Here is a 26793-nt window from a genome sequence, read left to right as displayed (position 1 = left end):
TGAAGTTCTCACGGCTGGAAATATCCCACAAGGCCTCTTAGGATCAGGGCTGGGGGCAGACGGGGCATTGACTACAGACAGTGGTCCCCCATCACTTCACGTTTCGCACCAATTTTATGGAGCCAGTGTGTTGGCTGTGCCCAGCCGGGGAGATGGCAGGAGACGTGAGGGGAGGCTGCCAGGAGCGCTTTCCCTTGTGGCACGCTGGCTCCAGCGGTATGTTGCCCCGCAGGAGGGGAGCTGCGCCTGAGGTAGGAGGCGGGGTGGGGGGCGTGGTTTGGGGATCCGCAGGGACTCAGGAATTCTGAAAGGAGTGGCCCCAGCCTGGTCCAAAGGGCAGGTGCCGATGGGTGGTGCCCACAGAGGTTGCCCAGGGCCCCACAGCTGAACCCCAGAGACTCCCAAAACTACAGAAAGGGTTCCTTTTGATGTCCCTGTTGGTCACCTCAAGGACAGACCACCCTGACTCCCAACTCCCTGCTAGCGATTGGCTTACCCCAGACGGTCAGCAGCTTTCCCTACGATTAGAAATCCTGGTTTGGCCTGTTTTTTGACCCCGGCTACCAACTGATGTCCACGTATCTAAGCAAATAATTTGCAAAGGAAACCTCTCTGATTACCCCCTGACTCCCCACCCTCTACCCCAGAAAGCTGTGAGCAGTCTTGTTGGATCTCTGGTTTCTTTTTGTTTCTTTCTTTTTTATTTATTTTGAGAGAGAGAGCACGAGCGAGGGGAGGGCAGAGAGAGGGAGACAGAATCCCAAGCAGGCTCTGCACTGTCCGCGCGGAACCCGACACAGGGCTCGATCTCACAAACCACGAGGTCACGTCTTGAGCTGAGATCAAGAGGCAGACGCTCAACCTACTGAGCCACCCAGGCGCCCTAGATCCCTGGTTTCTTGCACAGCATGTGTGATACCGTGCTGAAGCAGCAGCAAGTGGGGTTCACTGGAGGTGTGCCAGGAATGGGCCACACGGGACCCTCACTGTCCACAGGCATCTGGCTCCCGACTGCAAAGCTGTCTTTGACTGATGATGTCTGGCAGACGGCAGTACACTCTGGAAGGCTGGCTCAGGCTGGTCGGCTAGGACAGGCGGACCCTGACCCTCACACTGGAGTGGGTCACGAGGGCGCCGTAGTGCCCTACCCAGGAACGCGTGTCCCTCCCATACTGCTCGAAAGACACGTATCGGATGCCCTTGCCAAAGTTGGTGAAGACATGAGACACCTGTATGGGGAAGGAGAGCGGGAGGTTGAGGAGCTGTGGGGCCCTGTCTTCCTCCACCTCAACAGGCACTCCCCAAGGATCAAGTAGGTACCAGGCCCTGCTCTAGGTGCTGGGGCTACAGCAGCGAAGAACAACCTGGTGAACCTGACAGTCTAGTCGGGGACTCAGACCCTGAAGACAGCTGGGGGTAAGAGGCAGAGGGTAAAGTATGCAGGAGGGTGGGGTTGTAAAGTGAGTGAGCAAAGGCACCACTAAGGCAACACTAGGGCAGAAACCCGAAGGAGGGGAGAGAGCCTTGCAGGGATTAGGACAGAGACAAAGAGTGTTTGAAACAGAGGAACGGTCAGTGCAAAGGCCCTGGGGTAGAAGTGTATCTGGAGCAAATGAGAGAACAGGAGATGGGTCAGCGAGGTAAGGGGCAGATCACGTGGGGCCTTGTGGGCCATGGAAGAACTTTGGCTTCTGGCGCTTATCCTTTGCAAAACTTTTTTACAGAGATAATATTCACCTAACAAAATGCACCATTTTAACTGCACAATTTAGTGGCTTTTACCTATATTCACAATGTTATGTAACTATCACCACTATCTAATTCTGGAACATTTCCATCAGCCCAGAAAGAAGCCTCATATCCGTTAGCTGTCACTTCCAATCCCTCCCTTCCCCTAGCCTTGGCGATCGCTAGTCTGTCTGCTTTCTCTCTGTAGGGATTTGCTTATTCTGGACATTTCATATAACTGCACTCCTACAAGATGTGGCCTCTTGTGCCTGGCACAAGGCAGTCTGGACCCACCTGTCGGCAGCCTCTCTCAGTCCACTGAAGGACCGGGTTGGGGGAGGCCGAGAACTTGACCACTTCGTGTTCGTACACGTCCAGGAGGCGGACCCGGAGCCGGTAGATGCAGCCACAGTTCTCGCGGGCACCCCACCTGCCAGGTCGTGGTGAGCCTTGATGTCCCCACCACCCACCCGGTCTCTGGGGCGGGGAGAGGGAGGCTGAGGACTAAGCCTCCCTGCACTTGGGTGAGGGTCGCACACACCCACCCTGCACATGGAGAGATCAAGTCCTGGGAATTTGCGGGGAAGAGCCTGGGTGCCCCTGGGGTGGATTCTAGAGGCTTTGTGGTGTGTGTGTGTGTGTGTGTGTGTGTGTGTCTGGGAGGAACCACCGCCCCCAGGGGAGGAGAAGCCTGGGTATTTCTGGGGAGGAGCCAGAGCCCCAGGGAAGAAACCAGACTCTGATGGAGGAGTGAGAGCTTGAAGGAAGAGCCCGAGTGCTCTGGAACCAGTGCCTCCATCCCAACTCTGCCCCCCTGAGTCTCAGTTCTCAGGGCACAGTGCTCCAAACCTTCCTGGGGCCTTGGGTGTCCATAAACCCTTAGGGTCCGTACTGAGTGTGGGCGATGAGGGAGGAGTGGGCGAGATGAGGCACCAGCCAATGGCCCCCATGTCAACAACCCTGGGGCCTGCTGACGGGGGACAGGGAAGAGTGCAGAGTGGGGGCTCTGGGCTCATCAAAACCCTGCCCCTCCCTGCCTCTGCAACTGTGAGAGCATCACTTCCCCCCCCTCAGCCTCACTACAGGAGCACAGTAGCAGTGGCCAGCCTGGGGGGGTTGATGGGGGCCCAGGTGAACCCCTTCTGCGCAACTGCTGCCACCACAGGTGACGCTTGGGGCAGGTTGCCATTCTTTCCTCACCAGTCGGCCACACAGATCTCGATCTGGGCGCTGTCCAGCAGCTCCTGCCACACCCCCTCCATCACCAAGTCCACAAGCTGCCTCTTGAAGCACCATCTGGAAAGAGGAGATGGTGTAGGGATGAGGCAGAAAGTCACAGCCCAGAAATCACCTCCTCCAAGAAGCCTCCCTTGGGGTTTGCTCTACTAGACAAGATATATGATGGGCTGGGCAATCCCATTGGCCTGTCACATCCCCTCCACCATTCTCCACCAGGCTCTAGGCTCCGGATACAGGCTGACCTGTATGTCCCTAACATTTGTGGGGACTGCGACAGGAGTACAAATGGATGCTCAACATTGAGCAGGCAATCCTGGAGTCTCCTAAAGTGCAGAGGCCCAAGTCTGAGGGTGTACTGCCTGTATGGACTGGTCTCCCTTACTCTCCCCTTCCTGTTGGGTCCCAGATGGGTCCCACCTCCCAGATGGGAAGCTCTAGCAGGAGGGAAGGGAGAGAGGAGAGTAAAATCAGGTTATGTGGCCTCCTGGCTCCCTCCCAATGGATCACCGTGGGACTGCTATGTCTCTTCATGAAAGGATACAGCTCCACGGGACCCTCTCCTCACAGCCTTCTCTGTCTCAGGTTTAGGAGCTGCGTCCTCCCCTTACCTTTGTCAGGCCCAGGGCTGGTAATGCCCCTTCCCCTCACTGTTACTAGCCTAAGGTTCACGCAGTCTCCCCTGTGGTCTGCCTACCCCTCTGTAAACAGTCCCCCCCTAATTTGAACATGCCGTCATAATAGAAACAGCGTAGTGGAAGAGAACAGAGTGCTCGGGGACAGACCTAGGTATATTTGGCAACTTCGTTAGCGATAGAAGCGGCACGCCGTATTCAAAGGTGGATTAAAGATCTGAATGTGAAAGATAAAACTATGAGGCTACTAGAAGAGACTATGAGAGAATACTGTTGGGTAGGGACTGTTTTTTTTTACCCGAAATTTCAAAAACACATTCTAAAGCAAACAAGCGATGCATTTGATATGTGAAAATAACAACCAAGAACACCAGGGACACAGTTGATACAGATAGTAGATGGCCAGGACGGACAAGGGGCTAAAATATACGAGGAATTCTCGTATAACAAGAATAAGACATCAACCCTAATAGAAAAGATGAATGGGCAATTTCCGGAAGAGGGATTCCAAAAGGCTAACAAGCACTTGGAGAGATGCTTAATTATTAGTAAATCAAAACATGCAAATTAAAACGTCAATGAGACATCACTTCATGCCCAATATACTGGCAGCTACTAGCGAGCCGGATGATGCCACATGAGAATGGTTGAATATGGGGGGAGGGAACAAGGAAAATGGGTAAGAGGGAGGAGAATAGAGAGAATCAACCAGTCAACTGTTCTGATGTCTTCATAGAACTTATCACCATCAGAAGCTCTGGCGCCAGACCACCTGGGCCCAGATCTCAGCTCTGCCATTTACTAGATGTTGGCTACGTTTTGTGCCTGTTATAAAGTGGAGATAATCATACTGTGTCACAGGGCTGTTGCCAGGATTCAAAGAGTTATATGTAAATGTTTGTCGTTTTGTTGTCATTATTATTTCACTGTTTTATGTATTTAATGTCTCCCCCACTGCATTTCTGAATTTTCCTGGTATCTCTCTGGCATATAAAACAGGGCCTGGTACTGGCAGGCCCTCAACAAATATTTGACTGAGTAAATCAATGAGGGAAAGAGAGGATGTAGGTAGGGTCCCCTTCCCAACTCAGGGCCCTTGCCCCAGGGATCAGGGGCCACTCACTGGAAAGAAGTCACGAAGCAGGTCTGGGAAGGAGCCCCCGGCACCAGTGTTAGGTTCTTTTCCACGGCCCAGCCATTCCCGCCGTGCTCCACCTCCCAGCCTCTGAAGCCCTCTGTGGGATACAACAACCTTGAAGTCGAGGAATTCACCTGCCGCTCGCCCAGCCGACCGCCTGCCACAGCTCAGCTTGCCCCGCCCATCGACTCCTCCCTCCTGCGCTCCGCCCCCGGTTTCTTCCACTCTGGCCCCGCCTCCCAGACGCGGGCATTCCTGTTCCCACCCCCCCACCACCGCGTCATTCAGCCCTGCCCTTCCACTCAACTGGTCCTCAGCCCCACTCGGCCCCGCCTCCAGTTCTGTCTCCCTTCATCTACTTCATTTACCCACTTGGGCTTCTCCGTGACTGCGGGCTCTTGCCATCAAGGTCCCATCCCCTCTTAACAGCAGCCTCCTGGCTCCCCCTGCCTTGGGCCCGCCCACTCGCTCAGTTCCCCTTCCCCACAGGCTCTCAATGCGGCTTCATATTTCCATGCAAGCTCCGCCCCCGCCAGCCACCCAATTGGCTTTCCCCGAGTCCTCCCCGGCTCCTCCCCCCTTAACCCCGCCTACTGTGTCTACAGTCCAAGCACGTGTCATTCCTGCCAGGGCCCGACTCTTGGCTCCTCCAGCTTTCTCGCCCATCCAGTTCGTCTCCCTTCACTGCCCACAGCACCTGCCCCCTTCCCCCCGCCCCGGTCCATCTCTTTCCCCCGCCCCCGGCCAGTTTCCCAGTCTCCTCTTCACTCGGCCACTCCCCCTGGCTGCCTGCCCGGCCCCGCCCTGCCTCATTATCCTGGCCACGCCCACCAATCCTCGCCCGGCCCCTCCACCCCACACAACACTCCGGTCTCCCCGGCCCCGCCCCTGGCCCCGCCCCCGGCACGCACGCTCTCCGCAGGAGTTGAAGATGAGGTTGCGGCCGAGGGGTGCGCGCAGGCAGTAACGCGCCAGGGCGCAGAGCGGGAACTCCTCGTCCTCGTTGTTGGGCGGGCAACGCTGGGCCACAGCGTAGAGTGCACGGCCCTCGGCGCTGCGGTCGCGGGCTAGCTGCAGCAGCCACACGGTGGGCCCGTCCACCACGTCGCGCCAGGCGCGGCACACTGCGCGGCAGCGCGTCACTAATGCGCGCGGCGGCACGTGGCTCAGCACCTGCACGAGCAGCTCCGGGGGCAGCGCGTCCAAGGCTATGGGCTGGTCCGCGGGCAGCCGCCGCCGCGAAGGCCGGGCGCCCATCTCAGGCCGCCGGAATCCTGCGGGTTGAGAGGGGTCAGCAGGTCAGGGCAATTTGGCCTCCCTTCATCTCTCCCAGGACGCAAGGTCCCTGCAGCTTGACCATGACCCCACCAGCTCCGGTGGAGGACCAGGGGACTGCTAGGGCCGTGAAAACCGGGTACCTATTTCCTGACCGTTCATCGGCTCTGGGGCGATCGGTTTCCCACCTTTCCCCCTCGAGCAAAATACCCCTGGTCTGACCATGACCCCCACTACCGCTCACCACGGCTTCCATGTCTGGCCGGTGCACTTGAGTCAGGCTAGTCAGTTTACGTGTATGACCACGAACACACAGAAAAACCCACCGAGGAGGAAACCATGTCCACCCCCATCGCCCAGCCGGCTCCCAACTCCTTGGGCCTTTGGAACTTCTGAACTGTCTTCAGCAAAACCCATTTCCTCGCTCTCTTCGCTGAACATTCTTGTCATCTTGCTCTCACCAAAACCCAGCTCTCCTGTGACCCTTCCAAATGGGTGAATCTTGCTCCTTGGTGCTACTTCCAGACCATTCTCCCATCCTCCCCTCAAACTCCCCAGCTATGATTCCTGTGTCATCAGAATAGGCGGTTCATTAGGCCACCTTGTGCATCATCTGCTGACCCAGATCACTACTCACTTCATGACTTTAGCTTCAGGCTCACTGCCACTCACGCTGCTCTTCTCAACATCCCCGGTCATTTCCACATCCAGGTACATGATCCTTCTTTGGGCCACCGGCCTCTCTGTTCTCTGACCTGCTCTCTTCTCAGCCCCTCCCTTCTATGGTCACACCTAGACCTTGTCTCAATAACCACAGATTCTTCAAGACCTCAATCTCCTTGCCAACCATCACCCTTTCTCTCTCCAGCTCTTTCCTTCCAGTGCCCCAGACCCCCACAATCCTTCCAGCCCACTGTGATTCCCCCATCCTTTGTGTCTACCTCCTTTTCACTGCCCCTCACCCCCCCCCCCCCCCCCCCCCCGTCCTCGTGTCTTCCTTATCCAGTTTAAACTGCTTAGATACTCATTAAAAACATTCTTTGCATACATCCTGGCCTCCGGCTTCCTCCGACACGTGACCTTGGTTCAATCAGCCCCCTGCCTACCCACTTTAAGGTCGCCAAAGAACACACAACTCCACTGGCTGGTCTCACTTCAAGGTTGTGAACTTGACCCACACGGGCCAGCCCAGCCCGGCAAGCAGAGACCATTTCTCTTATCCACAGGCTCCTCCTCTCTATACATAACTATTTCGCACCTTCTCCCCCAGCGCTAGCCTAGCTTATCACACCCTGCCTTCCACCTCTTCACTTTCCCCTTGCTTTCTTATTTTGCAGAAAAAATACAAGCAATGAGAAGTGAACTTTCACAGGTACCCATCACCCAATCTACCAGCTCCCCGCCCCGTGGCCTCTGTGCTTTCCCCTCTGATTGCCCTGCGAACGTCAGCCCCCGCCCCCAGCCCCCGGCTCAGCCTGCTCCCACCCCTCCCGCTCACTCCAGGCCTCAGTCTCAAGTTCTCCTCTCTGCCACGCCTTGGATTCCCCCTTCGCACTGGATCATTCTCAGCAGTCCACACAGTCATCCCTCTCGTCTGAAAACAAACCCTCTCTTCACTTCACCTCCCCTTTCAGCTCTGGCCCCATTTCTTTGCTCCTCTCTCTCTCTCTCTCTCTTTTTTTAAATTTAATTTTTAAATGTTTTTCTTTAAAAAAAATTTTTTTAACGTTTATTTATTTTTGAGAGACAGAGAGAAAGACAGAGCATGAGCAGGGGAGGGGCAGAGAGAGAGAAGGAGACACAGAATCTGAAGCAGGCTCCAGGCTCCGAGCCATCAGCACAGAGCCCGACGTGGGCCTCGAACCCACGGACCATGAGATCATGACCTGAGCTGAAGTAGGATGCTTAACCGACTGAATCACCCAGGCACCCCTCTTTGCTCCTCTTTATGGTAAAACTTCTCAAACAAGCTGTCTCCAGTGTCTGCCTCCATATTTTCTACTTCTGTTCTCTCTTAAATCTTGTCTCATCAGGCTTCACCCCCCCTGACATGCCAAGGTCACCAGTGACCCCCTCGGTGCTAAATCAAAGTCAGAGTTCAGTCCTCACCTTGCTGGACCTGTTGAGCAGCACTTGCCACCGAGGGCTATTCCCTCTTCACTTGGCTCCAAGCCCCACAACCTCTGGACCCCTCCGAGTTTGCCTGGTGGCTCCCGCTGAGTCTCCTTGACTGTCCATCCTCCCTCTGATCTGGCAACGTCAGGGACTGGTATTTGCACCTCCTGTATTCTCCATCACCACTCCCTCCCTTGGGGATCTTGCCCACTCGTACACTTCCCACCTGGCTCATCACTGTCTCCCTGCTTCTTTCCCAGGTGTCTGTTCCTCACTAGTAGCCAGGTCGGGGTGAGCACCTGAGTCAGGTCCTGTCCCTGTCCTGCTCAGAGCCCGCCCCCCCCCCTCGGGCTCCACCTCACTCAGAATAAAGGCAGAGTCCTCACTGTGGCCCTCAAGCTCCCACACAGTCTGCCCCCATCACCTCCTTGCCCTCATCTCCCCCTTACCCCCTCTGCCCAGCGACACCAGCCCCCACACCCCAGGCCCTTCGCATGGGCTGTTCCTGCCACCCGGATCCAGAGGATTTCTAGGCTCACCTCCAGACATCAAGTCTTTGCTCAAATGTCAACTTCTCCATGAGACCATCCTTGGCCGCCTTGTTTACAATTTCAGGGCCTCCTGACCACCACCTACTCCCCCTTCCTTTGTCCTTATTTTATACCTCTCTAAAGCTCTTATCACCTCTTAACACACCACACACACAAGTATGTATAATCTACTTTACTTTGTTTATTGCCTGTCTCCCTAACTGCATTATTATCACCATGGGGAAGAGTTATTGTTTCTTTTGTATATTACACACCACACCGTCCACACCAGTGCCTGACACACAGTAAGTGTTCAATGAACAGATGTTCATGGAATGAACAAATGAATCATCACATCAGAAACCCACTCCACAGATGAGGAAACTGAGGCACGGCAAGGTGAAACACCTTTATTTAGCAAGAACTCAGTGATGGGGCTCAAGACCTACTGAGAAACTCACTGCATTTTCTCCATCGGGGCAGAACTGCCTAGCGATGAACACCTTGTGGCTGGATCCTGGCCAGCCTGGGTTCAAGTTCTGGCTCCGCCGCTAGGTGGTTATGTGACCGAGGTCACATCACTCAACCTCTTAGTGCCGTTTCCTTCTCTGAGAACGAGGATGGTAACAGTACCTACTGCACGGGATTGTTGTAAAGACGAAACGGGTTCATGTTTGTAAAGCACTTAAGAAAAACCGCTGTGTCTCAGAAATGAGTGACATTAAATTAATATTGAACGCCAAATTATGCTAGTTGCTATTATTATTACCCATCATAAAAGAATGACGAATAGCCATTTAGCTATGATTTTTTTCATCTGGTGACATTTATTGGGCCTTTATTAAGCGACTGTGCCGCGCATTTAAGCTGGGTCATCTCACTGAATCCCATCATCTTGTGCAATGGGCAAAGCGATCACAGGAGGTTGCCCCGGGTTAACAGGCTCCAACGATCTAATGCTTGTTATGTTGTTATGTTGTCTAACGTCGGGAGGTGCTCAACTCGTGACAGCTGTTATTATTTTTAAATAAGTTGATTAAGGTTTTGTTAAGAAGCCTGCGTCGGGCTAGTGATCCACCCACATGGGTCCTGATACCCCCCTTCACCCTGATTCGGTGATTGGTTATAAGACAGGCTTCAAGAGACAGGGTGTGCTTTTCCCCAAGTGGTTCTTAGTTGCATTAATAATTAGCAACAATTTAATACCAAGCTTACCAATTTGCCTGTCATGGACGTGAAACTCATCAGAGTGTGGTTTCCTGGCTTGGCTCTCCTTAAGAATGTGCTGATCAAAAAAAAAAAAAAAAAAAAAGAATGTGCTGGACACTGGCGAACAAGGGATCTCTGGAGCTGGGGTGGCCTCCTCACAAGATGAGTGCAGGCAGACTTTGCCAAGGAGCAAGGACCTTCAAGTGATGTACCTTACGAGCCCTGAGTATACAAAATGCTTGTCTGGGGGGGGGGGAGTGGGGGGCGCCTGGATGGCTCAGTCCGACTTTGGCTCAGGTCATGATCTCACAGTTTGTGGGTTCAAGCCCTGTGCCGGACTCTGTGCTGACAGCTCAGAGCCTGGAACCTGCTTTGGATTCTGTGACTCCCTCGCTCTCTGCCCCTCCCCCGTGTGTGTGTGTGTGTGTGTGTGTGTGTGTGTGTGCACGCGCGCGCGCGCGCACTCTCTCTCTCAAAACTAAATAAATAAACATTTAAAAACAAAACAAATTGCTTAAAGGGCCATAAGGAGCCTTATGGCCATAATGTCCACACGGCTGAATGCCAACTACTGGCTGAGCCAGTATGGGACACGTAAGGCACAACAATGCCCTGCTGTCAGAGTGTTTGGGGCTGCGTATGTTGCGGGGGGGAGGGGTGTGGTTATTTTACTGGCCGGCACAGCGACCAGGGGATGCTACTGGCAGGCAGTTTCCAGGACCCGTGACGCTCTGCAGACCACGATGGCTATAGTAACATATCCTACGTCACATGCTTTTCTGGGACTCGACTGCCCTCCACTAAGAGTCCACACCCCTCCCCTTGACACGGGCAGACCTCTGTGACTGCTTCAACTTTCAGAGCACCACAGATGTGACATCGCTAAGGGATTTCCAAGGCGGGGTCGTAAAAGATACAGGTCACTGCCTGGCTCTCTTGGGACAGGTGCCTTGGGAGCCCTGACTCCAGTGGGTGCGCGGGCTAAATGGTTCACAAGGAGGAGAAAAAGAGTCTGGGTCCATAGCATTTACTGACGTCTGGGTAAATGCACCTGCCGCCGCTCATCGCGAGCTACCAACATGAAGTCCCCGAACTGTGGGGCTGGAGAGCTGCCCACAGTCTTGCTCTCACAAGCCGGCTCCAGAACACCCCTGCCCGAGTCATTGCTTAAGTCCGGCTGCCCTGAAGTCATCGCACTGGAGAGACCCCGTGAATTCAGGCGGAGAAAAGTCTGGGGAGCCCCAGCTGTTTGAGTCACGTCCCGGGGGCTAGACACAGGGGTGAATAAGCCTTCAGGTGACCCAACCCCAGTCACTGTCAGACGGCACTGCGTGTGAGCCTCTAAGAACAGCTTAGCTGAGCCCAGCCAACCCCCAGGGCCGTGAAATAAAGGTTATCGTTTTAGGTCACTATGTTTTGAGTAGTCTGTTATGCAGCACTGACTAAATGGGACAAGGCTCAGTGACCTGCACTGTGTGGGATAGGTACCTTCCACAAAGAACTGTCCTGCCCCAAAAGCAAAAGAGCCCCCGCCCGGTAAGAAACAGCGGGCCCCCTGAGTGCAGACACAGACCAATCTGGGTTCCAATCCCGACTACCCACTTCCTTGCCTATGAAACGTGTTTATCTCCTTTGAGCCTAGGAAACGTAATTCGGGAATAGCATGTGTTTTTGGTTTCTTTGATTTTTTGTTTTAAGTTTACTGATTTATGTTGGGAGAGACAGAGGCAGGAGAGCCCAATGCGGGGCTTGAACTCACAAAATCAAGAGTCGACCCTTAACCGGCTGAGCCACCCAGGCGCCCTTGATTTTCTGTTTTCGAACAATGCTGTTTTTAAGTACTGACTACTAGCGTATTATTATTTTTTAATTCAGCAATCTACTTTATTTATATTTGTTGCCCGTTTACGGGGCTAATTCTTTTTCTCCATCGTTTTCTTTTTGGTGGTAAAACCCATGTAACATAAAGTTTAGCATCATAACCCTTTTTAAGTGTACAATTCAGTGATATTAAATATATTAACGTGTCACCATCCCTGCCATCCATCTCCAAAAGTCTTTTCACCTTGTAAAACAGTAATTCCCCACCACCCCCTTCCCTCTTGCCCCCGCTAACCACTGTCCTTTTCGTCTGTATGATTTCGACCACTCTAAGTAACTCACGTAAGAGGAATAATCATACAGCACCGGTTTCTGATTGGCCTGTTCACTTAGCGTAATGTCCTCAAGGTTCATCCGTGTTGTAGCATAAATCAGAATTCCTTTCCTTTTTAAAAAAATTTGATGAGAGAGTGGGGCAGGGGCAGAGAGAGTCTCCAGCAGCCTCCATGCCTAGCGTGGAGACTGACTCGAGGCTTGATCCCACGACCCTGAGATCATGACCTGAGCCAAAATCAAGAGTTGGATGCTTAACCGACTGAGCCACCCAGGCGTCCCAGAATTCCCTTCCTTTTTAAAGCTACTTAATATTCCATTTTGCTGATCCGTTCATCGGCTGTTGGACATGTTTTAGCTATTCTGACGCTAGGTATTTTTGTTGGTGTGATACCTTTATTTCATTTTATTTAACCATCCGGAGTCGTTTGCACCTTGAGATTGTGGTCGATGACACGATGGCCCACTTCATGGTGACCACATGTGCTGAACGGCAACAACAAATTCTCTGCCGTTGGGGCGCCTGGCTGGCTCCTTCGGTGGAGCCTGCAACTCCCGATCCCGAGGTTGTGAGTTTGAGCCCCGCGTTGGGTGTAGAGAGTACCTGAAAATAAAATCTTAAGAAAAAAAAATCTCTGCTAAGACAATCTCAGGCAGCATTAAAAATTCTAACTGGGCAGGGGCACCTGGGTGGCTCAGTCGGTTGAGCATCCGACTCTTGATCTCAGCACAGGTCATGATCTCAGGGCTCGTGAGTTCGAGCCCCGCATCGGGCTCTGTGCCGATGGCGCAGAATTCTGTGTCTCCTTCTCTCTGCCCCTCCCCTGCTTGTGCGTTCTTCCTCAAAATAAATAAATAAACTTAAAAATACATATATGCTTTTTTCTTTTTTTTTTTACATTTTTTATTTTTTGAGACGCAGAGAGAGAGCACAAGCGGGGTAAGGGCAGAGAGAGAATGAGACACAGAATCCGAAGCAGACTCCAGGCTCCGAGCTGTCAGCACAGAGCCCGACGCGGGGCTCGAACTCACGAACCGTGAGATCATGTCCTGAGCCGAAGTCAGACGCTCAACTGACTGAGCCACTCAGGCGCCCCCAAAATACACATATATTAAAAAGAAATTCTAAGCAGGCAGAGATGTACTCATTTAGAAACGATTTTGTGTCCGTTTCCTGACCCGAGGCCTGGCTAGATGTGTGTGTTAAATATTCATCAGGCTGTACAGCTTGAGTCCTTTCTGTAAAAGGTTTAGGAGAAACACTAACAATAAGCCGAGATGGTAGTCCACGGAAAGGGACAAAAAGATGTCAGAGAAGCTCTCCCCGGACTTGCCAAACAAAATATGGGACTATTGAAAGCGAAGGCGTCCCTGGAAACTAGTAAGCTCGCTTATCTCTCTCCTCAGCAGTTCCTCAAATTGTGTGGGGCCAGTGGCCTTTTTATAGTGACTGGAAAATATTGCCCCAAAATACCTCCATGACTCAGTGATGACACCATTGACATGGTTTGTTTGCTGGAATCCGCTCACAATAACCATTATTTTAGGATTTTTTTTTTCTGGCTCTGGGAGTTGCCTGGGCGCAGGTCGGCAGTTCTCGGGGGCTGGAGTGCAGTTGTCATCCGGCAGGGGTGCGGCTGGGTCATCTGAGGGCTTATTCAGTCCCCTGCCTGGCGCCTGGGATGGGGAGACTCGAACAGCTGGGGCTTGGCAGGCTCTTGTCTATCTCCATACGGTCTCTCCAGCTAAAGCCTACTTTTGTCAAAGGCCAAATAATACAATTTCATTTTCTTTCTTTCTTTCTTTTCCCTAAATGTTTATTTTTGAGAGAGAGAGAGAGAAAAAGCGAGCGCACCGGGGGGGGGGGGGGTTGGTGGCAGAGAGAGGGAGGTGGACAGAGGATCCGAACGGGGCTCTGTGCTGATAACACAGAGCCCGATGTGGGGCTCGAACTCAAGAACTGTGAGATCATGACCTGAGCCGAAGTTGGACGCTTAACTGACTAAACCACCCGGGAGCTCCTAGAATTTCATTTTCAAGGCTCATGATTCATTAAGTGGTCTTCATTTTATAGGATGTTCGTCCTTCATTAATTTTATTACTGAATTTGTATTGATTTTACCTTTATTAATTTTAGCATCATTTTTAAAGATTATTTAATTTTTTCAATTTTTATTTATTTTGAGAGAGATGGAGAGCAAGTAGGGGAGGAGCAGAGAGGGAGACAGAATCCCAAGCAGGTTCCACACCACCAGCTTGGAGCCTGACCTGGGGCTCGAACCCACAAACTGCAAGATCATGACCCGAGCTGAAGCCAAGAGTCAGGCGCTCAACCGATGAGCCACCCAGGCTAAAATTTTAGCATTTTAGCATTATTGTGAGAGGGAGAGAGAGGGCACAAGTGACTGAGGGGCAGAGAGAGAGAGAGAGAGAGAGAGAAGAGAGAGAGAGAGAGAGAAACGGGGCTCACCCCAAGCGGGGCTCGAGCCCACGAACCATGAGATCATGACCTCATGATTAGATGCTTAACATTCTTTCCTAGAATCCCATACAAATGGAATCATATAACATACCCGTTCAGCGCGGGTGCTGTGGGGAGTTGGCAGAGCTCAGAGGGGGCAGGGAGCTTCACATGTGCCCACTCCCCTCTCCTGTGTACCCTCTCCCCAAGGCGAATCCACAGAGGCATATACTGCCTCATAGTTTCCCTTGGCCAAACTGGAGTTTGGCCATTTAAACTTTTCTGTGCCGGCTGACAGGTTGAATTTCCCCAGTAGAGGGCGCCAGAGGAACACGACAGGAAGAAGGCTTTTTTTTTTTTTTTTTTTTTTTTTCTTACAGCTTCGTCGCCCCAGGGCAGCTTCTCAGGCACCTGCAGCGTGCAAGCTTCTCCCTTGCCTGCCAGCACCCCGCGGCCAGCGCCGTCCCCTGGCGTCCCCCCTCAGGCGGTTTCCTATTGCCCCGAGGGCCCCACTTCCTTGCGAACTGCATTCCCCAGCATCCCGCTGGACAGACTTCTGGCAAGTTCCAGAGGGGGGCCTTTCCATCAAGTTCAAGGTGCAGCACGACCGGGGCGGGGTTGTGGGGCGGCTCCTATGCCCTTTGTGAGCCTCCTCCAAGAGTTCTCGAATGAGATCAGGGTCTGGGACTGTCATCTTTCTCAAGCTCTCAGTCTTTTTTTTTTTTTTTTTTTAATGTTTATTTTTGAGAGAGAGCGTTCAAGTGGGGGAGGACTGAGAGAGATCTGAGGCCGGCTCCGTGCTGACAGCAGAGAGCCTGATGCGGGGCTCCAACTTGTGGACCGCCAGACCATGACCTGAGCAGAAGCCAGAGGCTTAACCCACTGCGCCACCCAGGCGCCCTCAAGTTTTCAGTCTTGGATCACAGAGGTGGTACTGCTCCTGATCTCTGCTATTTCTATATTCTTTAGCATTCTCTTCATTTCTTAGTAGCTATTTTCCCTGCTATAATTAATAATTCTATTAAACGTTCTCCCTTCAATTTACTGCCTGGTTTCTGTCTCCCGATTGTACTCTGGCTGATACATACAGTATGTTCCCCTGTGTCTTCTTTCCTTCAGGATAACTTCTCTGTGATCCGCCCACGTTGTTGCATGCGTCAATCGGTACTTGGATCCTTTTTATCGCTGAGGAGTATTCCATCGAGCAGATAAACCACAATCTGTTTATCCACTCACCATGATGGGACATCGGGCTCTTTCCCGTTTGGGGCTGTTATGAATAAAGCTGCAATGAACATTCAGGTACGAGTGTTTGTATGGACATACATGTTCATTTTTCATGAGTAAATACCCAGGAGGGACATTCTCGGATCATACAGTAAGTGTATATTTCACTTGACAAGAAAACACCCAATAGGTTTTCTCCGCAACAATGGGCCGTTCTCAGTCCCTTCAACGATGTGTTCTCAGTCTAGTTGCAGTTGCCAGGACCACGTGTTGTCCATTGTCTTTTTAATTTTTGACAGAATGGCTTGTTTTTCGTGCCCTCGGGGGTGTTTCCTCTACCTGACATCTTCCCTTATTAATTTTAAGTCTTTGCTCTTGAACCATAGCGCTGATGTTGTTTCTTAATAAGCCGAGATCAGAATTCTTTGCTCTTAAGAATTACATGCAGGTTCAAAGATTTGATGTGGCTTCCCTTTCAAGAAGTCAGACGAGCTGCTGATAATCAGGGCCTATGCTGGCTTTTATCAGTCTTTGGGTTGATTTCAAAAAAGATTTTTTTAGTGTTTATTTTTGAGAGAGAGAGAGAGCAAGTGGGGGAGGGACAGAGAGAGAAGGAGACACGGAATCTGAAGCAGGCTCCAGGCTCCAAGCTGTCAGCACAGAGCCGGAAGTGGGGCTCAAACCCACGAACTGTGAGATCATGACCTGAACCAAAGTCAGATGCTTAACCAACTGAGCTGTCCAGAAAGGATGCCTTTTTATTTAAAAAAAAACATTTTTTTTAATGCTTGTTTATTTTTGAGAGAAATGGAGTGTGAGCAGGGGAGGGGCAGAGAGAGAGGGAGACACAGAATCCGAAGCAGGCTCCAGGCTCCGAGCTGTCAGCACAGAGCCAGACATGGGGCTCGAAGCCACAAACCGTGAGATCATGACCTGAGCCGATTGGACACCCAACTGATTGAGCCACCCAGGCACCCCGAAGGAATGCCTTTTATTTTTATTTATTTATTTAAAAAAATTTTTTTATGTTTGTTTATTTTTGAGAGAGAGAGACAGACAGACAGACAGAGTGTGAGCAGGGGAGGGGCAGAGAGAGAGGAAGACACAGGATCCGAAGCAGGCTCCAGGCTCCGAGCTGTGAGCACAGAGCCTGACGTGGGGCTTGAACTCACAAACCTCAAGACCATGACCTGAGCCAAAGTCAGATGCTCAACTGACCAAGCCACCCAGGCACCCCTGGAAGGGATGCCTTTAAAAAAAAAAAGAAAGAAAAGAAAAAGAAAATCTTGGCTCAGTCGGTTATGCGGCCGACTTTGGCTCAGGTCATGATCTCGAGGTTCATGGGTTCAAGTCCCCCATCGGGTTCTGCACTGATATTGCAGAGTCTGCTTGGGATTCTCTCTCTCTTCCTCTCTCTCTGCCCCTCCCCAACATCTCTCGCTCTCTCAAAATAAATAAATAAACTTTAAAAATACTAAAAAAATAATAATAATAAATAAAGCTTTAAAAAAAAAGCCTTCCCTTCTGGGTGAATCCAACCCTGGGGTAGCCTGGCCTGGCAATGAGAGCAAGGGCTGGGTTTGGGCCCCCACTCACACTGCTGCCCCTGGCTGGCCTCTTAACAGTAACAGTCCTATGTGCCTGATCCTGTGCTCGATGCCCTGGAAACGGTATCCCAGGAAAACCAAGTTCAAATGCCTCCAAACAGACAGGCAGTATCCTTTTCTTTTTTTTAAAGTTTATTGATTTTGAGGGACAGGGAGCGAGGGAGGGGCAGAGAGAAAGGGAGAGGGAGAGAGAGAGAATCCCAAACAGGTTCTGCCCCTATGAGCACCAAGCCAAAGTGGGGCTCGAACTCACAAACTGGGAGATCTCTTCCTGAGCTGAAACCAAGAATAGGACGCTTAACTCCCAGACGGGCAGTATCCTTTTTAAAACATTTTTCTTTAATGTTTACTTATTTTTGAGAGAGAGAGAGAGAGAGAGAGAGCGCACGAGCAGGGGAGGAGCAGAGAGAGAGGGAGACACAGAATCTGAAACAGGCTCCAGGCTCCGAGCTGTCAGCACACAGCCCGACGCGGGGCTCGAACTCACAAACCGTGAGATCATGACCTGAGCCGAAGCCGGACGCTCAACCGACCCGGCGGAGCCACCCAGGCGCCCCTGAGATGAGCAGTATCTTAAACGAGGCCGCTGGGTAGGAGGAAACAGGGAGTGGTGGTGATTGGCAAACCAGAAGGTACAGCCAGCCTGAAGTCCGTGCCACTCTGTACTCTGGCTCCTTTACCGCCAAGTAGGAAGGTTGGCCTGCTTTGGCCACATCTTCCAGTTTGTTCAAAAGAAACTGGAAACCCCAGTTTCCATGTGAAGTCACCCAATTTTTAAAGGTTAGCAATGCATTAGAAAAAGATTGAGGCACCGTGTGGGCCAGATAACAGACAGATCTGCAGGCCCAGGAACTGAATGGGTGTGGCCATTTGTGACTTCTGTATTATCCCAACTGATCACACCAGGAGGAAACTGAGGCCCGGAGAGGCAAAATGACTCCCAAAAGGTCACACAGCAGTCAGACCGTGGACCGGGGACTGGAATCTGGGCAGCCGGATCTCCCTCTCAAAGGGCGTCCTCTCTATGGACGGCAAAGAAACGCAAAAGCAAAGTAAACAGGAGGAAGCCCATCCACAAAAAAGGAATGCCACTATTTTCCAGAAAGACAGATAGCAGACCCAAGTGTAGGGGCCAGGGTCAAACTCAAAGTGGGCACAATGGAGCCTCAAGGAGGCTAACCCTAACCTCAAGAGGCTTTGGACCCAGAGCCAGGGGTCGAGGGGGGCCAGGCTGGGGTAGGTGTGCAGGCGGAGAGTGAGAGAGCAGAGTCAGGACAGAGGTCGGCCCGTCTTCGCAATGACTGCGCCTATGGGCTCCCCACTCCCTCTCCTGCTCCCCTCGTGCTTTGCCACACAGGTCTCCGGCTGCCCAACATTCATCCACGGGAAAAACAAAACCATACCGGAGGACTGTTCTCTAAAGAAACTGCACGAAGGCAGCTCTTCCCACCCACGGATCTTGTCCCCGGGCTTTCATAAAATCACCTTTTTGCACCAAAGACGTCTTCAAGAATTCTTTCTTGGCCGGAGCCCACGACCACCACCCATACCCCCAAAACCCCATCGATCACAACCTGAGCTAAAACCAAGAGTCGGACGCTTAACTGACTGAACCACCCAGGCGCTCCTATTTTTCCCCATTCTAAATGTCAGCAAGGTGGTTCTTCTGTTATCAGCCAGCTCGGTTGGACGGAATGGTCTGGAAAGGCCTTATTCAAATACGTGACGATTGGCGGACTGGATGTGCTGGAGAGACCTCAGTGGCGACTGCTCATTTCTACTTTAAAAGATCTCTCCGGGCGCCTGAGTGGCTCAGTTAGGTTGAGTGGCTAAGCCTCCGACTTCGGCTCAGGTCATGATCTCACAGCTCGTGAGTTCAAGCCCCGCATCGGGTGCTGTGCTGACAGCTTGGAGCCTGGAGCCTGTTTCAGATTCTGTCTCCCTCTCTTTCTCTCTGCGTGTCCCTCCCCTGCTCACGCTCTGTCTCTCCCTCTCCCTCGAAAATAAATAAACGTTAAAAAAAGAAATAAAGAAACTGCATGAAGCCTCTGGGAGTGAGCTCCCAGCAAAGACTGGCTTCTCCCTCCTAACACCAAGTGCTGTCCCCAAACACAGTTCTCAGTCATCCCTTCAACTAGACTAAGAAGCCAGTGGGAAAGCAGGACTATATTTATAACAGCCCCAAATTTCAAAACAGTTACTTATTTTTTAAGATTTTATTTTTAAGTAATCTCTACACCCAACGTGGGGCTCGAATTCATGACCCCGAGATCAAGAGGCATGTGCTCTACCTACTGAGCCGGCCCCATCATACCAGTTACTTTGATTAAAAAAATTTTTTTTTAATGTTTATTTATTTTTGAGAGACAGACAGAGCCCAAGTGGGGGAGGGGCAGAGAGACAGGGAGACAGAATCCCAAGCAGACTCCATGCCGTCAGCACAGAGCCCAATGTGGGACTCGAACCCACGAACCGCGAGATCATGACCTGAGCCGAAACCAGGAGTCAGACGCTTAACCAACTGAGCCACCCAGGCGCCCCAGAAATTCTCAATCCTTTCTAAACAAGGGGCCCATACACGCATTTTGCACTGGGCCCTGCAAATTGGTACATTTGCCCTGGGTACGTTTAGATTAGATACTCAAAACACAGTAAGAACAGGATATTCTAAAAGGAAGAATGTTTTCTAGAAGAAAAAAAATTCCCCAAAAGTAGATTGGATGAGTTAGAACCCATAAAATACCTCTCTCAAAAGGGAAAAATTAAAGGGGCACCTGGCTGGCTCAGTCAGTGGAGCATGTGACTTGATCTCATGGTTTTGAGTTTGAGCTCCACGTTCTTTTGCAGAGATCGCTTAGAAAAACTTAAAAATATAAAATCCTGGGGCGCCTGGGTGGCGCAGTCGGTTAAGCGTCGGACTTCAGCCAGGTCACGATCTCGCGGTCCGTGAGTTCGAGCCCCGCGTCGGGCTCTGGGCTGATGGCTCAGAGCCTGGAGCCTGTTTCCGATTCTGTGTCTCCCTCTCTCTCTGCCCCTCCCCCATTCATGCTCTGTCTCTCTCTGTCCCAAAAATAAATAAACGTTGGAAAAAAATATAAAATCCTAGAGACTCCTGGGTGGCTCAGTCTGTTGAGCATCCGACTCTTGGTTTCGGCTCAGGTTACGATCTCGTGGTTTCATGGGTTCGAGCCCTGCATTGGACCCTGCATGGGCAGTGCAGAGTCGGCTTGGGATTTTCTGTCTCCCTCTCTGTCTGCCCCTCCCTTGTTTGCACTACCTCTGTCTCTCTCAGAATAAGTAAATACACTTAAAAAAAAAACAACTCAGAAAAAAAGGGAAGAATTAAAGCTCTGACAAACTGCAGGAAAAACAAAAAACTGCTTAAGAAAATCGTGGTCCAAATATATACACTAACTATATCCATGTTATGTCAATTTGACAATATGCAAGAAAAAAGAATCAATTTGACCTGGAGGCTAGAGACATTCTCACTAAAATAGGGACATTCTTCTTAAAAAAAAAAAAATATATATATATATATATATGTACACACATGTATGTATATGTATATATATATCTGAGTATATACATATAAATATATATATACACCTCACATATAACATTGTGTAAATTTAAGGTGTATGTGTTGATTTGATACATTTATGTATTGCAAGATGATTACCACTTTAGCATTAGCTAGCACCTCCAATCATGTCACTTAATTATCGTTTCTTTTTTGTGGTGAGAACATTTAAGATCTGGTCTCTTAGCATAAAGACTGTCTTCTCAACAAACGGTGATGGGAAATCTACATGCAAAAAGATGAGTTTAGGCCTCTATCTCATACCACACACAAATATCAACTCAAAATAAACCATACACCTGAATGTAAGAGTTACAACCATAAAAATTTTTAGAAGAAAATAGGAGAAAACTCTAATGATCTTGGGTCAAGCAAAGACTTCGTAGATAAGACACCAAACGTGTGATTCGTATAAGGAAAAAATGGATGAATTAAACATCTTCAGAATTTAAAACTTTTGCACTTAAAAGACACCAGTGAGAAAATGAAAAGACAAGCTATAGATTGGCAGAATATGTCTGCAAATCATGTATCTGATAAAGGACTCGTATCCAGAATATATAAAGAACACTTCAAATTCAACAGTGTGACAAACAAACCACTTTAAAAATAGACACAGAATTTGAGGAGACATTTCACCAAAGACGATATGTGTATGACTAACGAGCACATGAAAAGATGCTCAACATCATTAGTCATTAAGGAACTCCAAATTAAAATCACGATGAGACACCATGTCAGGCCCACCGGAATGGCTACTGTTCAAAAGATTGGCCAGTACCCGGAGAAGCTGGAACCCCCGCATGTTGCTGATGGGAACGTGAAATGGGACAGCCACTTGGGAAAACAGGCAGTTTCTTTGAAAGGTGAACATTAACAAAAACAGCTCAGCATAAACTTTCCACGAAACACAGCAATTCTATCACGAGGCTACCTGCCCACGAGACATAAAAACACGTGTCCACGCACAGGCTTGATTGCAAACGTTCACAGCAACATTATCTATTTGGAAACGATCCGAACGTCCGTCCGCTGGTGAATGGATAAACAAAACGTGGTCTATCCGCACAACGGTACACTGATCGGCAGCACGAAGAACCAAGAATGGGTACACACTACGATATGAATGAACCCCCAAACAGCATGCTAAGTGAAAAAAGCCAGACACACACACACACACACACACACAAACCCCACATACTGTATGATATATTTACATGAAATGTCCCCAAAGGACATATCTAAAGTTACAGAAAGATTAGTCGTTGCCTGGGGCTGGGCTGGGGAACGGGGAAGTGACCACAAATAGGCACGGGGGATATTTTGGAGGTGACAGAAATGCTCTAAAACTGGTGATAGCTGCACGACTCGGTAAATTCACTAAAAAATCACTGAATTGCACACTTTAGAGGGCTGACTTTTATGGTATGTAAATTACACCTCACTGAAGCTGTCAGGAAAACCCTGGAAACTCTACAGTGAAAGCATCTAAGACTTAAATATGGTAACAGAACAGACTGTAGATGTTATCAACCTTGACACTGTGAAAATAAATGTACAAGTAACAAAAGATGGGAAACCAAGGCGGGAGGAGGGGAAACCGAGATGCTTGGCTCACCTGCTTCACGTCACGGGACTCAAAAGTTGCTAGAATAAGAAAAAGAAGTGACGCGTAACATTTGAAGCTACAAAGGTCAATAGCGAATAATCTTTAAAAAGTACGATTATTTTTTTATGAGTTTTTTTCAATATTTATTTATTTATTTTGAGAGAGAGCGCGCAAGGGAGAGCAGGGGAGGGGCAGAGAGAGAGGAAGAGAGAATCCCAAGCAGGCTCCGCCTGCCACAGGGCTCAACCCCACCTGAGCCAAAACCAACTGAACCGCGCAGGTGCCCCTAAAGCAGACTCCACACTGTCAGCGCGGAGCCCGATGGTGGAGTTCGAACTCACAAACCTCGAGATCTTGACCCGAGCCGAAATCAAGAGTAGGACGCTCAACCGGCTGAGCCACCTAGGTGCCCTAGATGGGCATTTTTTACTGAAGTTGAAAATGTGTGCCTGCCCCAGGACCCAGCCATTTGACCCCAGAGCCGGGAAACACACACTAGAATGTTCATGACACAATTGTCTCTAACAGCTCCGGTCTGGAAATGACCCATGCATCCACTGGAGGATGTAGGAGTAAATTAAGGTGGTCACAGAACGGTGGCAAGGCACCTAGAACGTTGAGTCCTGGGACACCCGGGCAGCTTGAATTGCGCGGGGCAGCCCTGGTCTACGACACATATGGTCCCCAGGGTAATTCGGGTAATTCCAGACCTCCACTACTTCTAAAGTTTCCTGCTTGGATGATAAACTATATACTCCCACCCATGGTGCTACTCTTAGAAAGTTCGCAAACAGGCTAAACTAATAAAGTGTCGTTAATATCCACACGTGGGTACTAAAACCATATAAAGAAGAACAAAATAGGGGCGCCTGGGTGGCTCCGCCGGTTGAGCGTCCGGCTTCGGCTCAGGTCATGATCGCACGGTTCGCGAGTTCAAGCCCCGCACTGGGCTGTGTGCTGACAGCTCAGAGCCTGGAGCCTGCTTCGGATTCTGTGTCTCTCTCTCTCAAAAATAAAAAAAAAAACATAAAAAAAAACCCAAAAAATAAAAAGAGCAAAATAGGAACATGAGTATCGTAAAAGTCAGGGCGCTGGTTTCCCCTGTGGGGAGGGAGAGGGCTATTAACCAGGTGCCCACAGGGAAGCTTCTGGGGGCTGACGATGTTCTTGCTGCTGACCTGGGCCCTAGTTCCATATTTTACAATTATTTGTTAAACTGTTCATCTGTTTTTTTTTTTTTAATTTTTTTTTCAACGTTTTTATTTTTATTTTTGGGACAGAGAGAGACAGAGCATGAACGGGGGAGGGGCAGAGAGAGGGAGACACAGAATCGGAAACAGGCTCCAGGCTCTGAGCCATCAGCCCAGAGCCCGACGCGGGGCTCGAACTCACAGACCGCGAGATCGTGACCTGGCTGAAGTCGGACGCTTAACCGACTGCGCCACCCAGGCGCCCCTGTTCATCTGTTTTATATACTTCTCTGTATGGATGTTATAATTCACCATTTAAAAAATATTAATGCTATCAATAAACACCACTGATGTCATTGAACCCAGGAAGGAAACAGTCTCACTGCATCTTTGTGCAAATTATAATTCACATTTGCCAAGTGCTTTCTTTGGGTAAGGCACTCTGGAAAATTCTTTCTGTGCATCATCTCATTCCCAGGAGGCAGCAGTGATATTTCTGGGCGAGGAGGCATCACAAGGCTAGTAAGGGACATTGCTTTCGGAAATTGCTGGTGACAGCCCGCAGAGAAAGTGGCATTGTGGGGAAGGTGAGTGTCGCAGGTTCTATATGGTCAGTCACTCCTGGGCCAGCCCCACCCCAAACTCTTGTTCATGACCTTGGGGGAACGGGCTTCCCTCTCTGAGTGGATTTTCCTCTCCACAAAATGAGAAATGTGCAGGTCCCCATCTCCTCTCCCCAGTCCCCAAATCCAAAAGCCTGGAAAACCGGAAGTCTTTCCCAGACCCATTTGGTGGCAGGGCTGAGTCACACTGGTGTGAGATTTGACTATCCCGGTGAGTATGTCACGCACTGGTCACGATCTCACGGGTGGTGAGTTCCAGCCCCGCATCGGGCTCTGCTCTAATAGAGCTGAGCCTGCTTCGTATCCTCTGTCCCCAGCTCTCTCTCTCTGCCCCTCCCCTGCTCACACTCTCTCAAAAATAAACATTTAAAAAAAGAAACAAGAAAATAAAAAAAGAAAGAAAAGGCCTTCATAAACTACCAGCTACGGTTAACCGCACAGTAACTGCTCTCGGCACGTGGCAAGGGCTTTATCGAATCTCACAGAAGCCTCACGAACAGCTCCAGGAGGGAGGTGCCAATTTTTCAGCCGGGAAAACTGAGCCTTGGAGAAGGGGAGCCACGGACCCAAGGTGACCTGACACAAAAGCCGCAGAGCCGGGCTTTGAACCTGACTCTTGGTCTCAGCTCAGGTCACGATCTCATGGTTTGTGGGTTTGAGCCCCACATCGGGCTCCATGCTAATGGTGCGGAACCTGCTTGGGATTCTCTCTATCCCTCTCTCTCTGCCCCTCCCCTGCTCTCTCTCTCTCTCAAAATAAATTAATAAACTTAAAAAATATTTTAAAAAGTAAAAGATAAAATACTGCCCCCCCCAATAAAATAAAAAAGATCAAACACTGCTTCCCCCTTTCCGTGCTCTTAAAGATATTGCTTTTATATATATAGGAAATAAAAAAGGCAGACTCGTTTCTATTTGATTTGTGAATCACATCTATAACTTGATTGGATGAAAAAATTCGTATTTAAATAAATACAAAAACTTTATTAAAAAATATTGGGGCGCCTGGGTGGCTCAGTGGGTTGAGCACTGGACTCTTGGTATTGGCTCAGGTCATGATTTCACTGATGGTGAAATTGAGCCCTGCGTGGGGCTCTGCGCTGACAGTGCACAGCCTGTTTGGGGTTCTCTCTCCCTCTCTCTGCCCCTCCCCCACTTGCGCGCCGCGCGCGCGCGCTCTCTCTCTCTCTCTCTCTCTCTCAAATAAATAAATAAACTTACAAAATATTATTAAAGAAGGAGCGCCTGGGTGGTTGAACCCTGGACTCTTGATTTCGGCTCAGGTCAGGATCCCAGGGCCCTATGTAAGCCCGGAGCCTGCTAAGATTCTGTCTCTCTCCCTCTGACCCTCTCCCCTGCTCGTGCTCTCTCTAACATTAAAAGAAAAAAAAAATTATTAAAATAGATTCATCAGCCAGGCCTCACAAAATGGGGAGTCAAACAGATCCTATAAATATTTCATAGAACAAGAAAGACGTTTAAAACACTTTTTTTGACGTTATGAAAGCAGCCAATAGGGAAACTGCGAGCAATGTGCAATTAATTACAAATAATTTTAACTGGCCGTGGGGCCGGGGTCTGTTGCTTAAGGGGCTGTTTTTGCTGCAAAGCTTCGTCTGCCTCATTTGTCTTTTGTTCTTGGGTGGTACTGGGGCACTTTAAAAAAGTATTTACTTTAAAAGTAGGTGCCTAATATTGCAGCCTTTCAAAATTGCTAGTTAACAGATGCTCTCTAAACTTGAAAGATCCAGACTGAAAGAACAAGATATGGAGCGTTAAGAAATATTACTGAACGCTGCAAAAGTTAACTTAGAAGAACAAAATTTAAATCGGGAGGAGCGGCCGCAGCTAAAAACAAACTGTGCCCAAGTTGCTAAATCGAGAAACGGGGCTCTGAGCCTTCTGATTCACCGATTTGGCGAAGGGGCTGCCAGCCAGAAGAAACAGAAGAAACCAGAGCTGGTAAAAGGGGTCTGGCCTCTCGCCGGCTGCGGAGTACACGTGTTGGTCGGGTACGTTTTGGGGGGAGGGGGAGTTTCTTCCACCGTGGCCTCTGCCCAGGAGCAGCCGGGTGGAAGGCGTGGGCGTCAGAGGACCCGTTTTAAGCCCTTTCCGCACGACCTGGGGCTTTCAAACGTGCGTGGACTTAAAGGGGCGGAAGTTGGCTGGGACAGCCTAGGACCCGGGCAGGGCAGGAGAAGGGGCGCCGGGGAACAAGGACTCCGGGGGGACCCGCCCCTCCCGCGAGGGCCTGGGGGCGTTAGTCCTTCCCCGGGCGCCCCGGGGGCGAGTGGGGACGGGACACCCGTCCCGACCTGCGTCCCTACCTGTCCCGACGCTCACCTGGCGGCCCGCTCGGAGGCGGCGGCGGGCTAAGATCCCTTTCCCCACCCTGCTCTGGGAGGCAGTCAGGGGGGCTCCCTGGGATCGGCCCCGCCCAGGGAGCCCCGGGACCCGCAGTCTGGGCAGTCGG

At 50.4% G+C, this 26793-nt stretch overlaps 1 protein-coding gene across 1 annotated transcript; it reads right to left on the bottom strand.

The window, feature by feature from the left end:
* Window positions 1-818: 818 nt before the first annotated feature.
* Window positions 819-26793, bottom strand: FBXO17 (F-box protein 17). The gene is made up of 6 exons (XM_047078084.1): window positions 26664-26793; window positions 5649-6011; window positions 4723-4834; window positions 2929-3024; window positions 2023-2158; window positions 819-1229 (listed from the first exon to the last, which is right to left on the bottom strand). The coding sequence occupies exons 2-6, from the start codon at window positions 5992-5994 to the stop codon at window positions 1086-1088; spliced, it is 834 nt and encodes a 277-aa protein (XP_046934040.1). The 5' UTR covers window positions 5995-6011; window positions 26664-26793; the 3' UTR covers window positions 819-1085.

The sequence above is a fragment of the Lynx rufus genome, unplaced genomic scaffold, assembly GCF_022079265.1.
Source record: "Lynx rufus isolate CCGP_SWC_20201006 ecotype Redwood Valley unplaced genomic scaffold, mLynRuf1.p SCAF_16, whole genome shotgun sequence".
Lineage (NCBI taxonomy): Eukaryota > Metazoa > Chordata > Mammalia > Carnivora > Felidae > Lynx > Lynx rufus.
The sequence above is the reverse complement of the archived record's forward strand: the minus strand, read 5'-3'. Positions and strand labels throughout refer to the sequence as shown.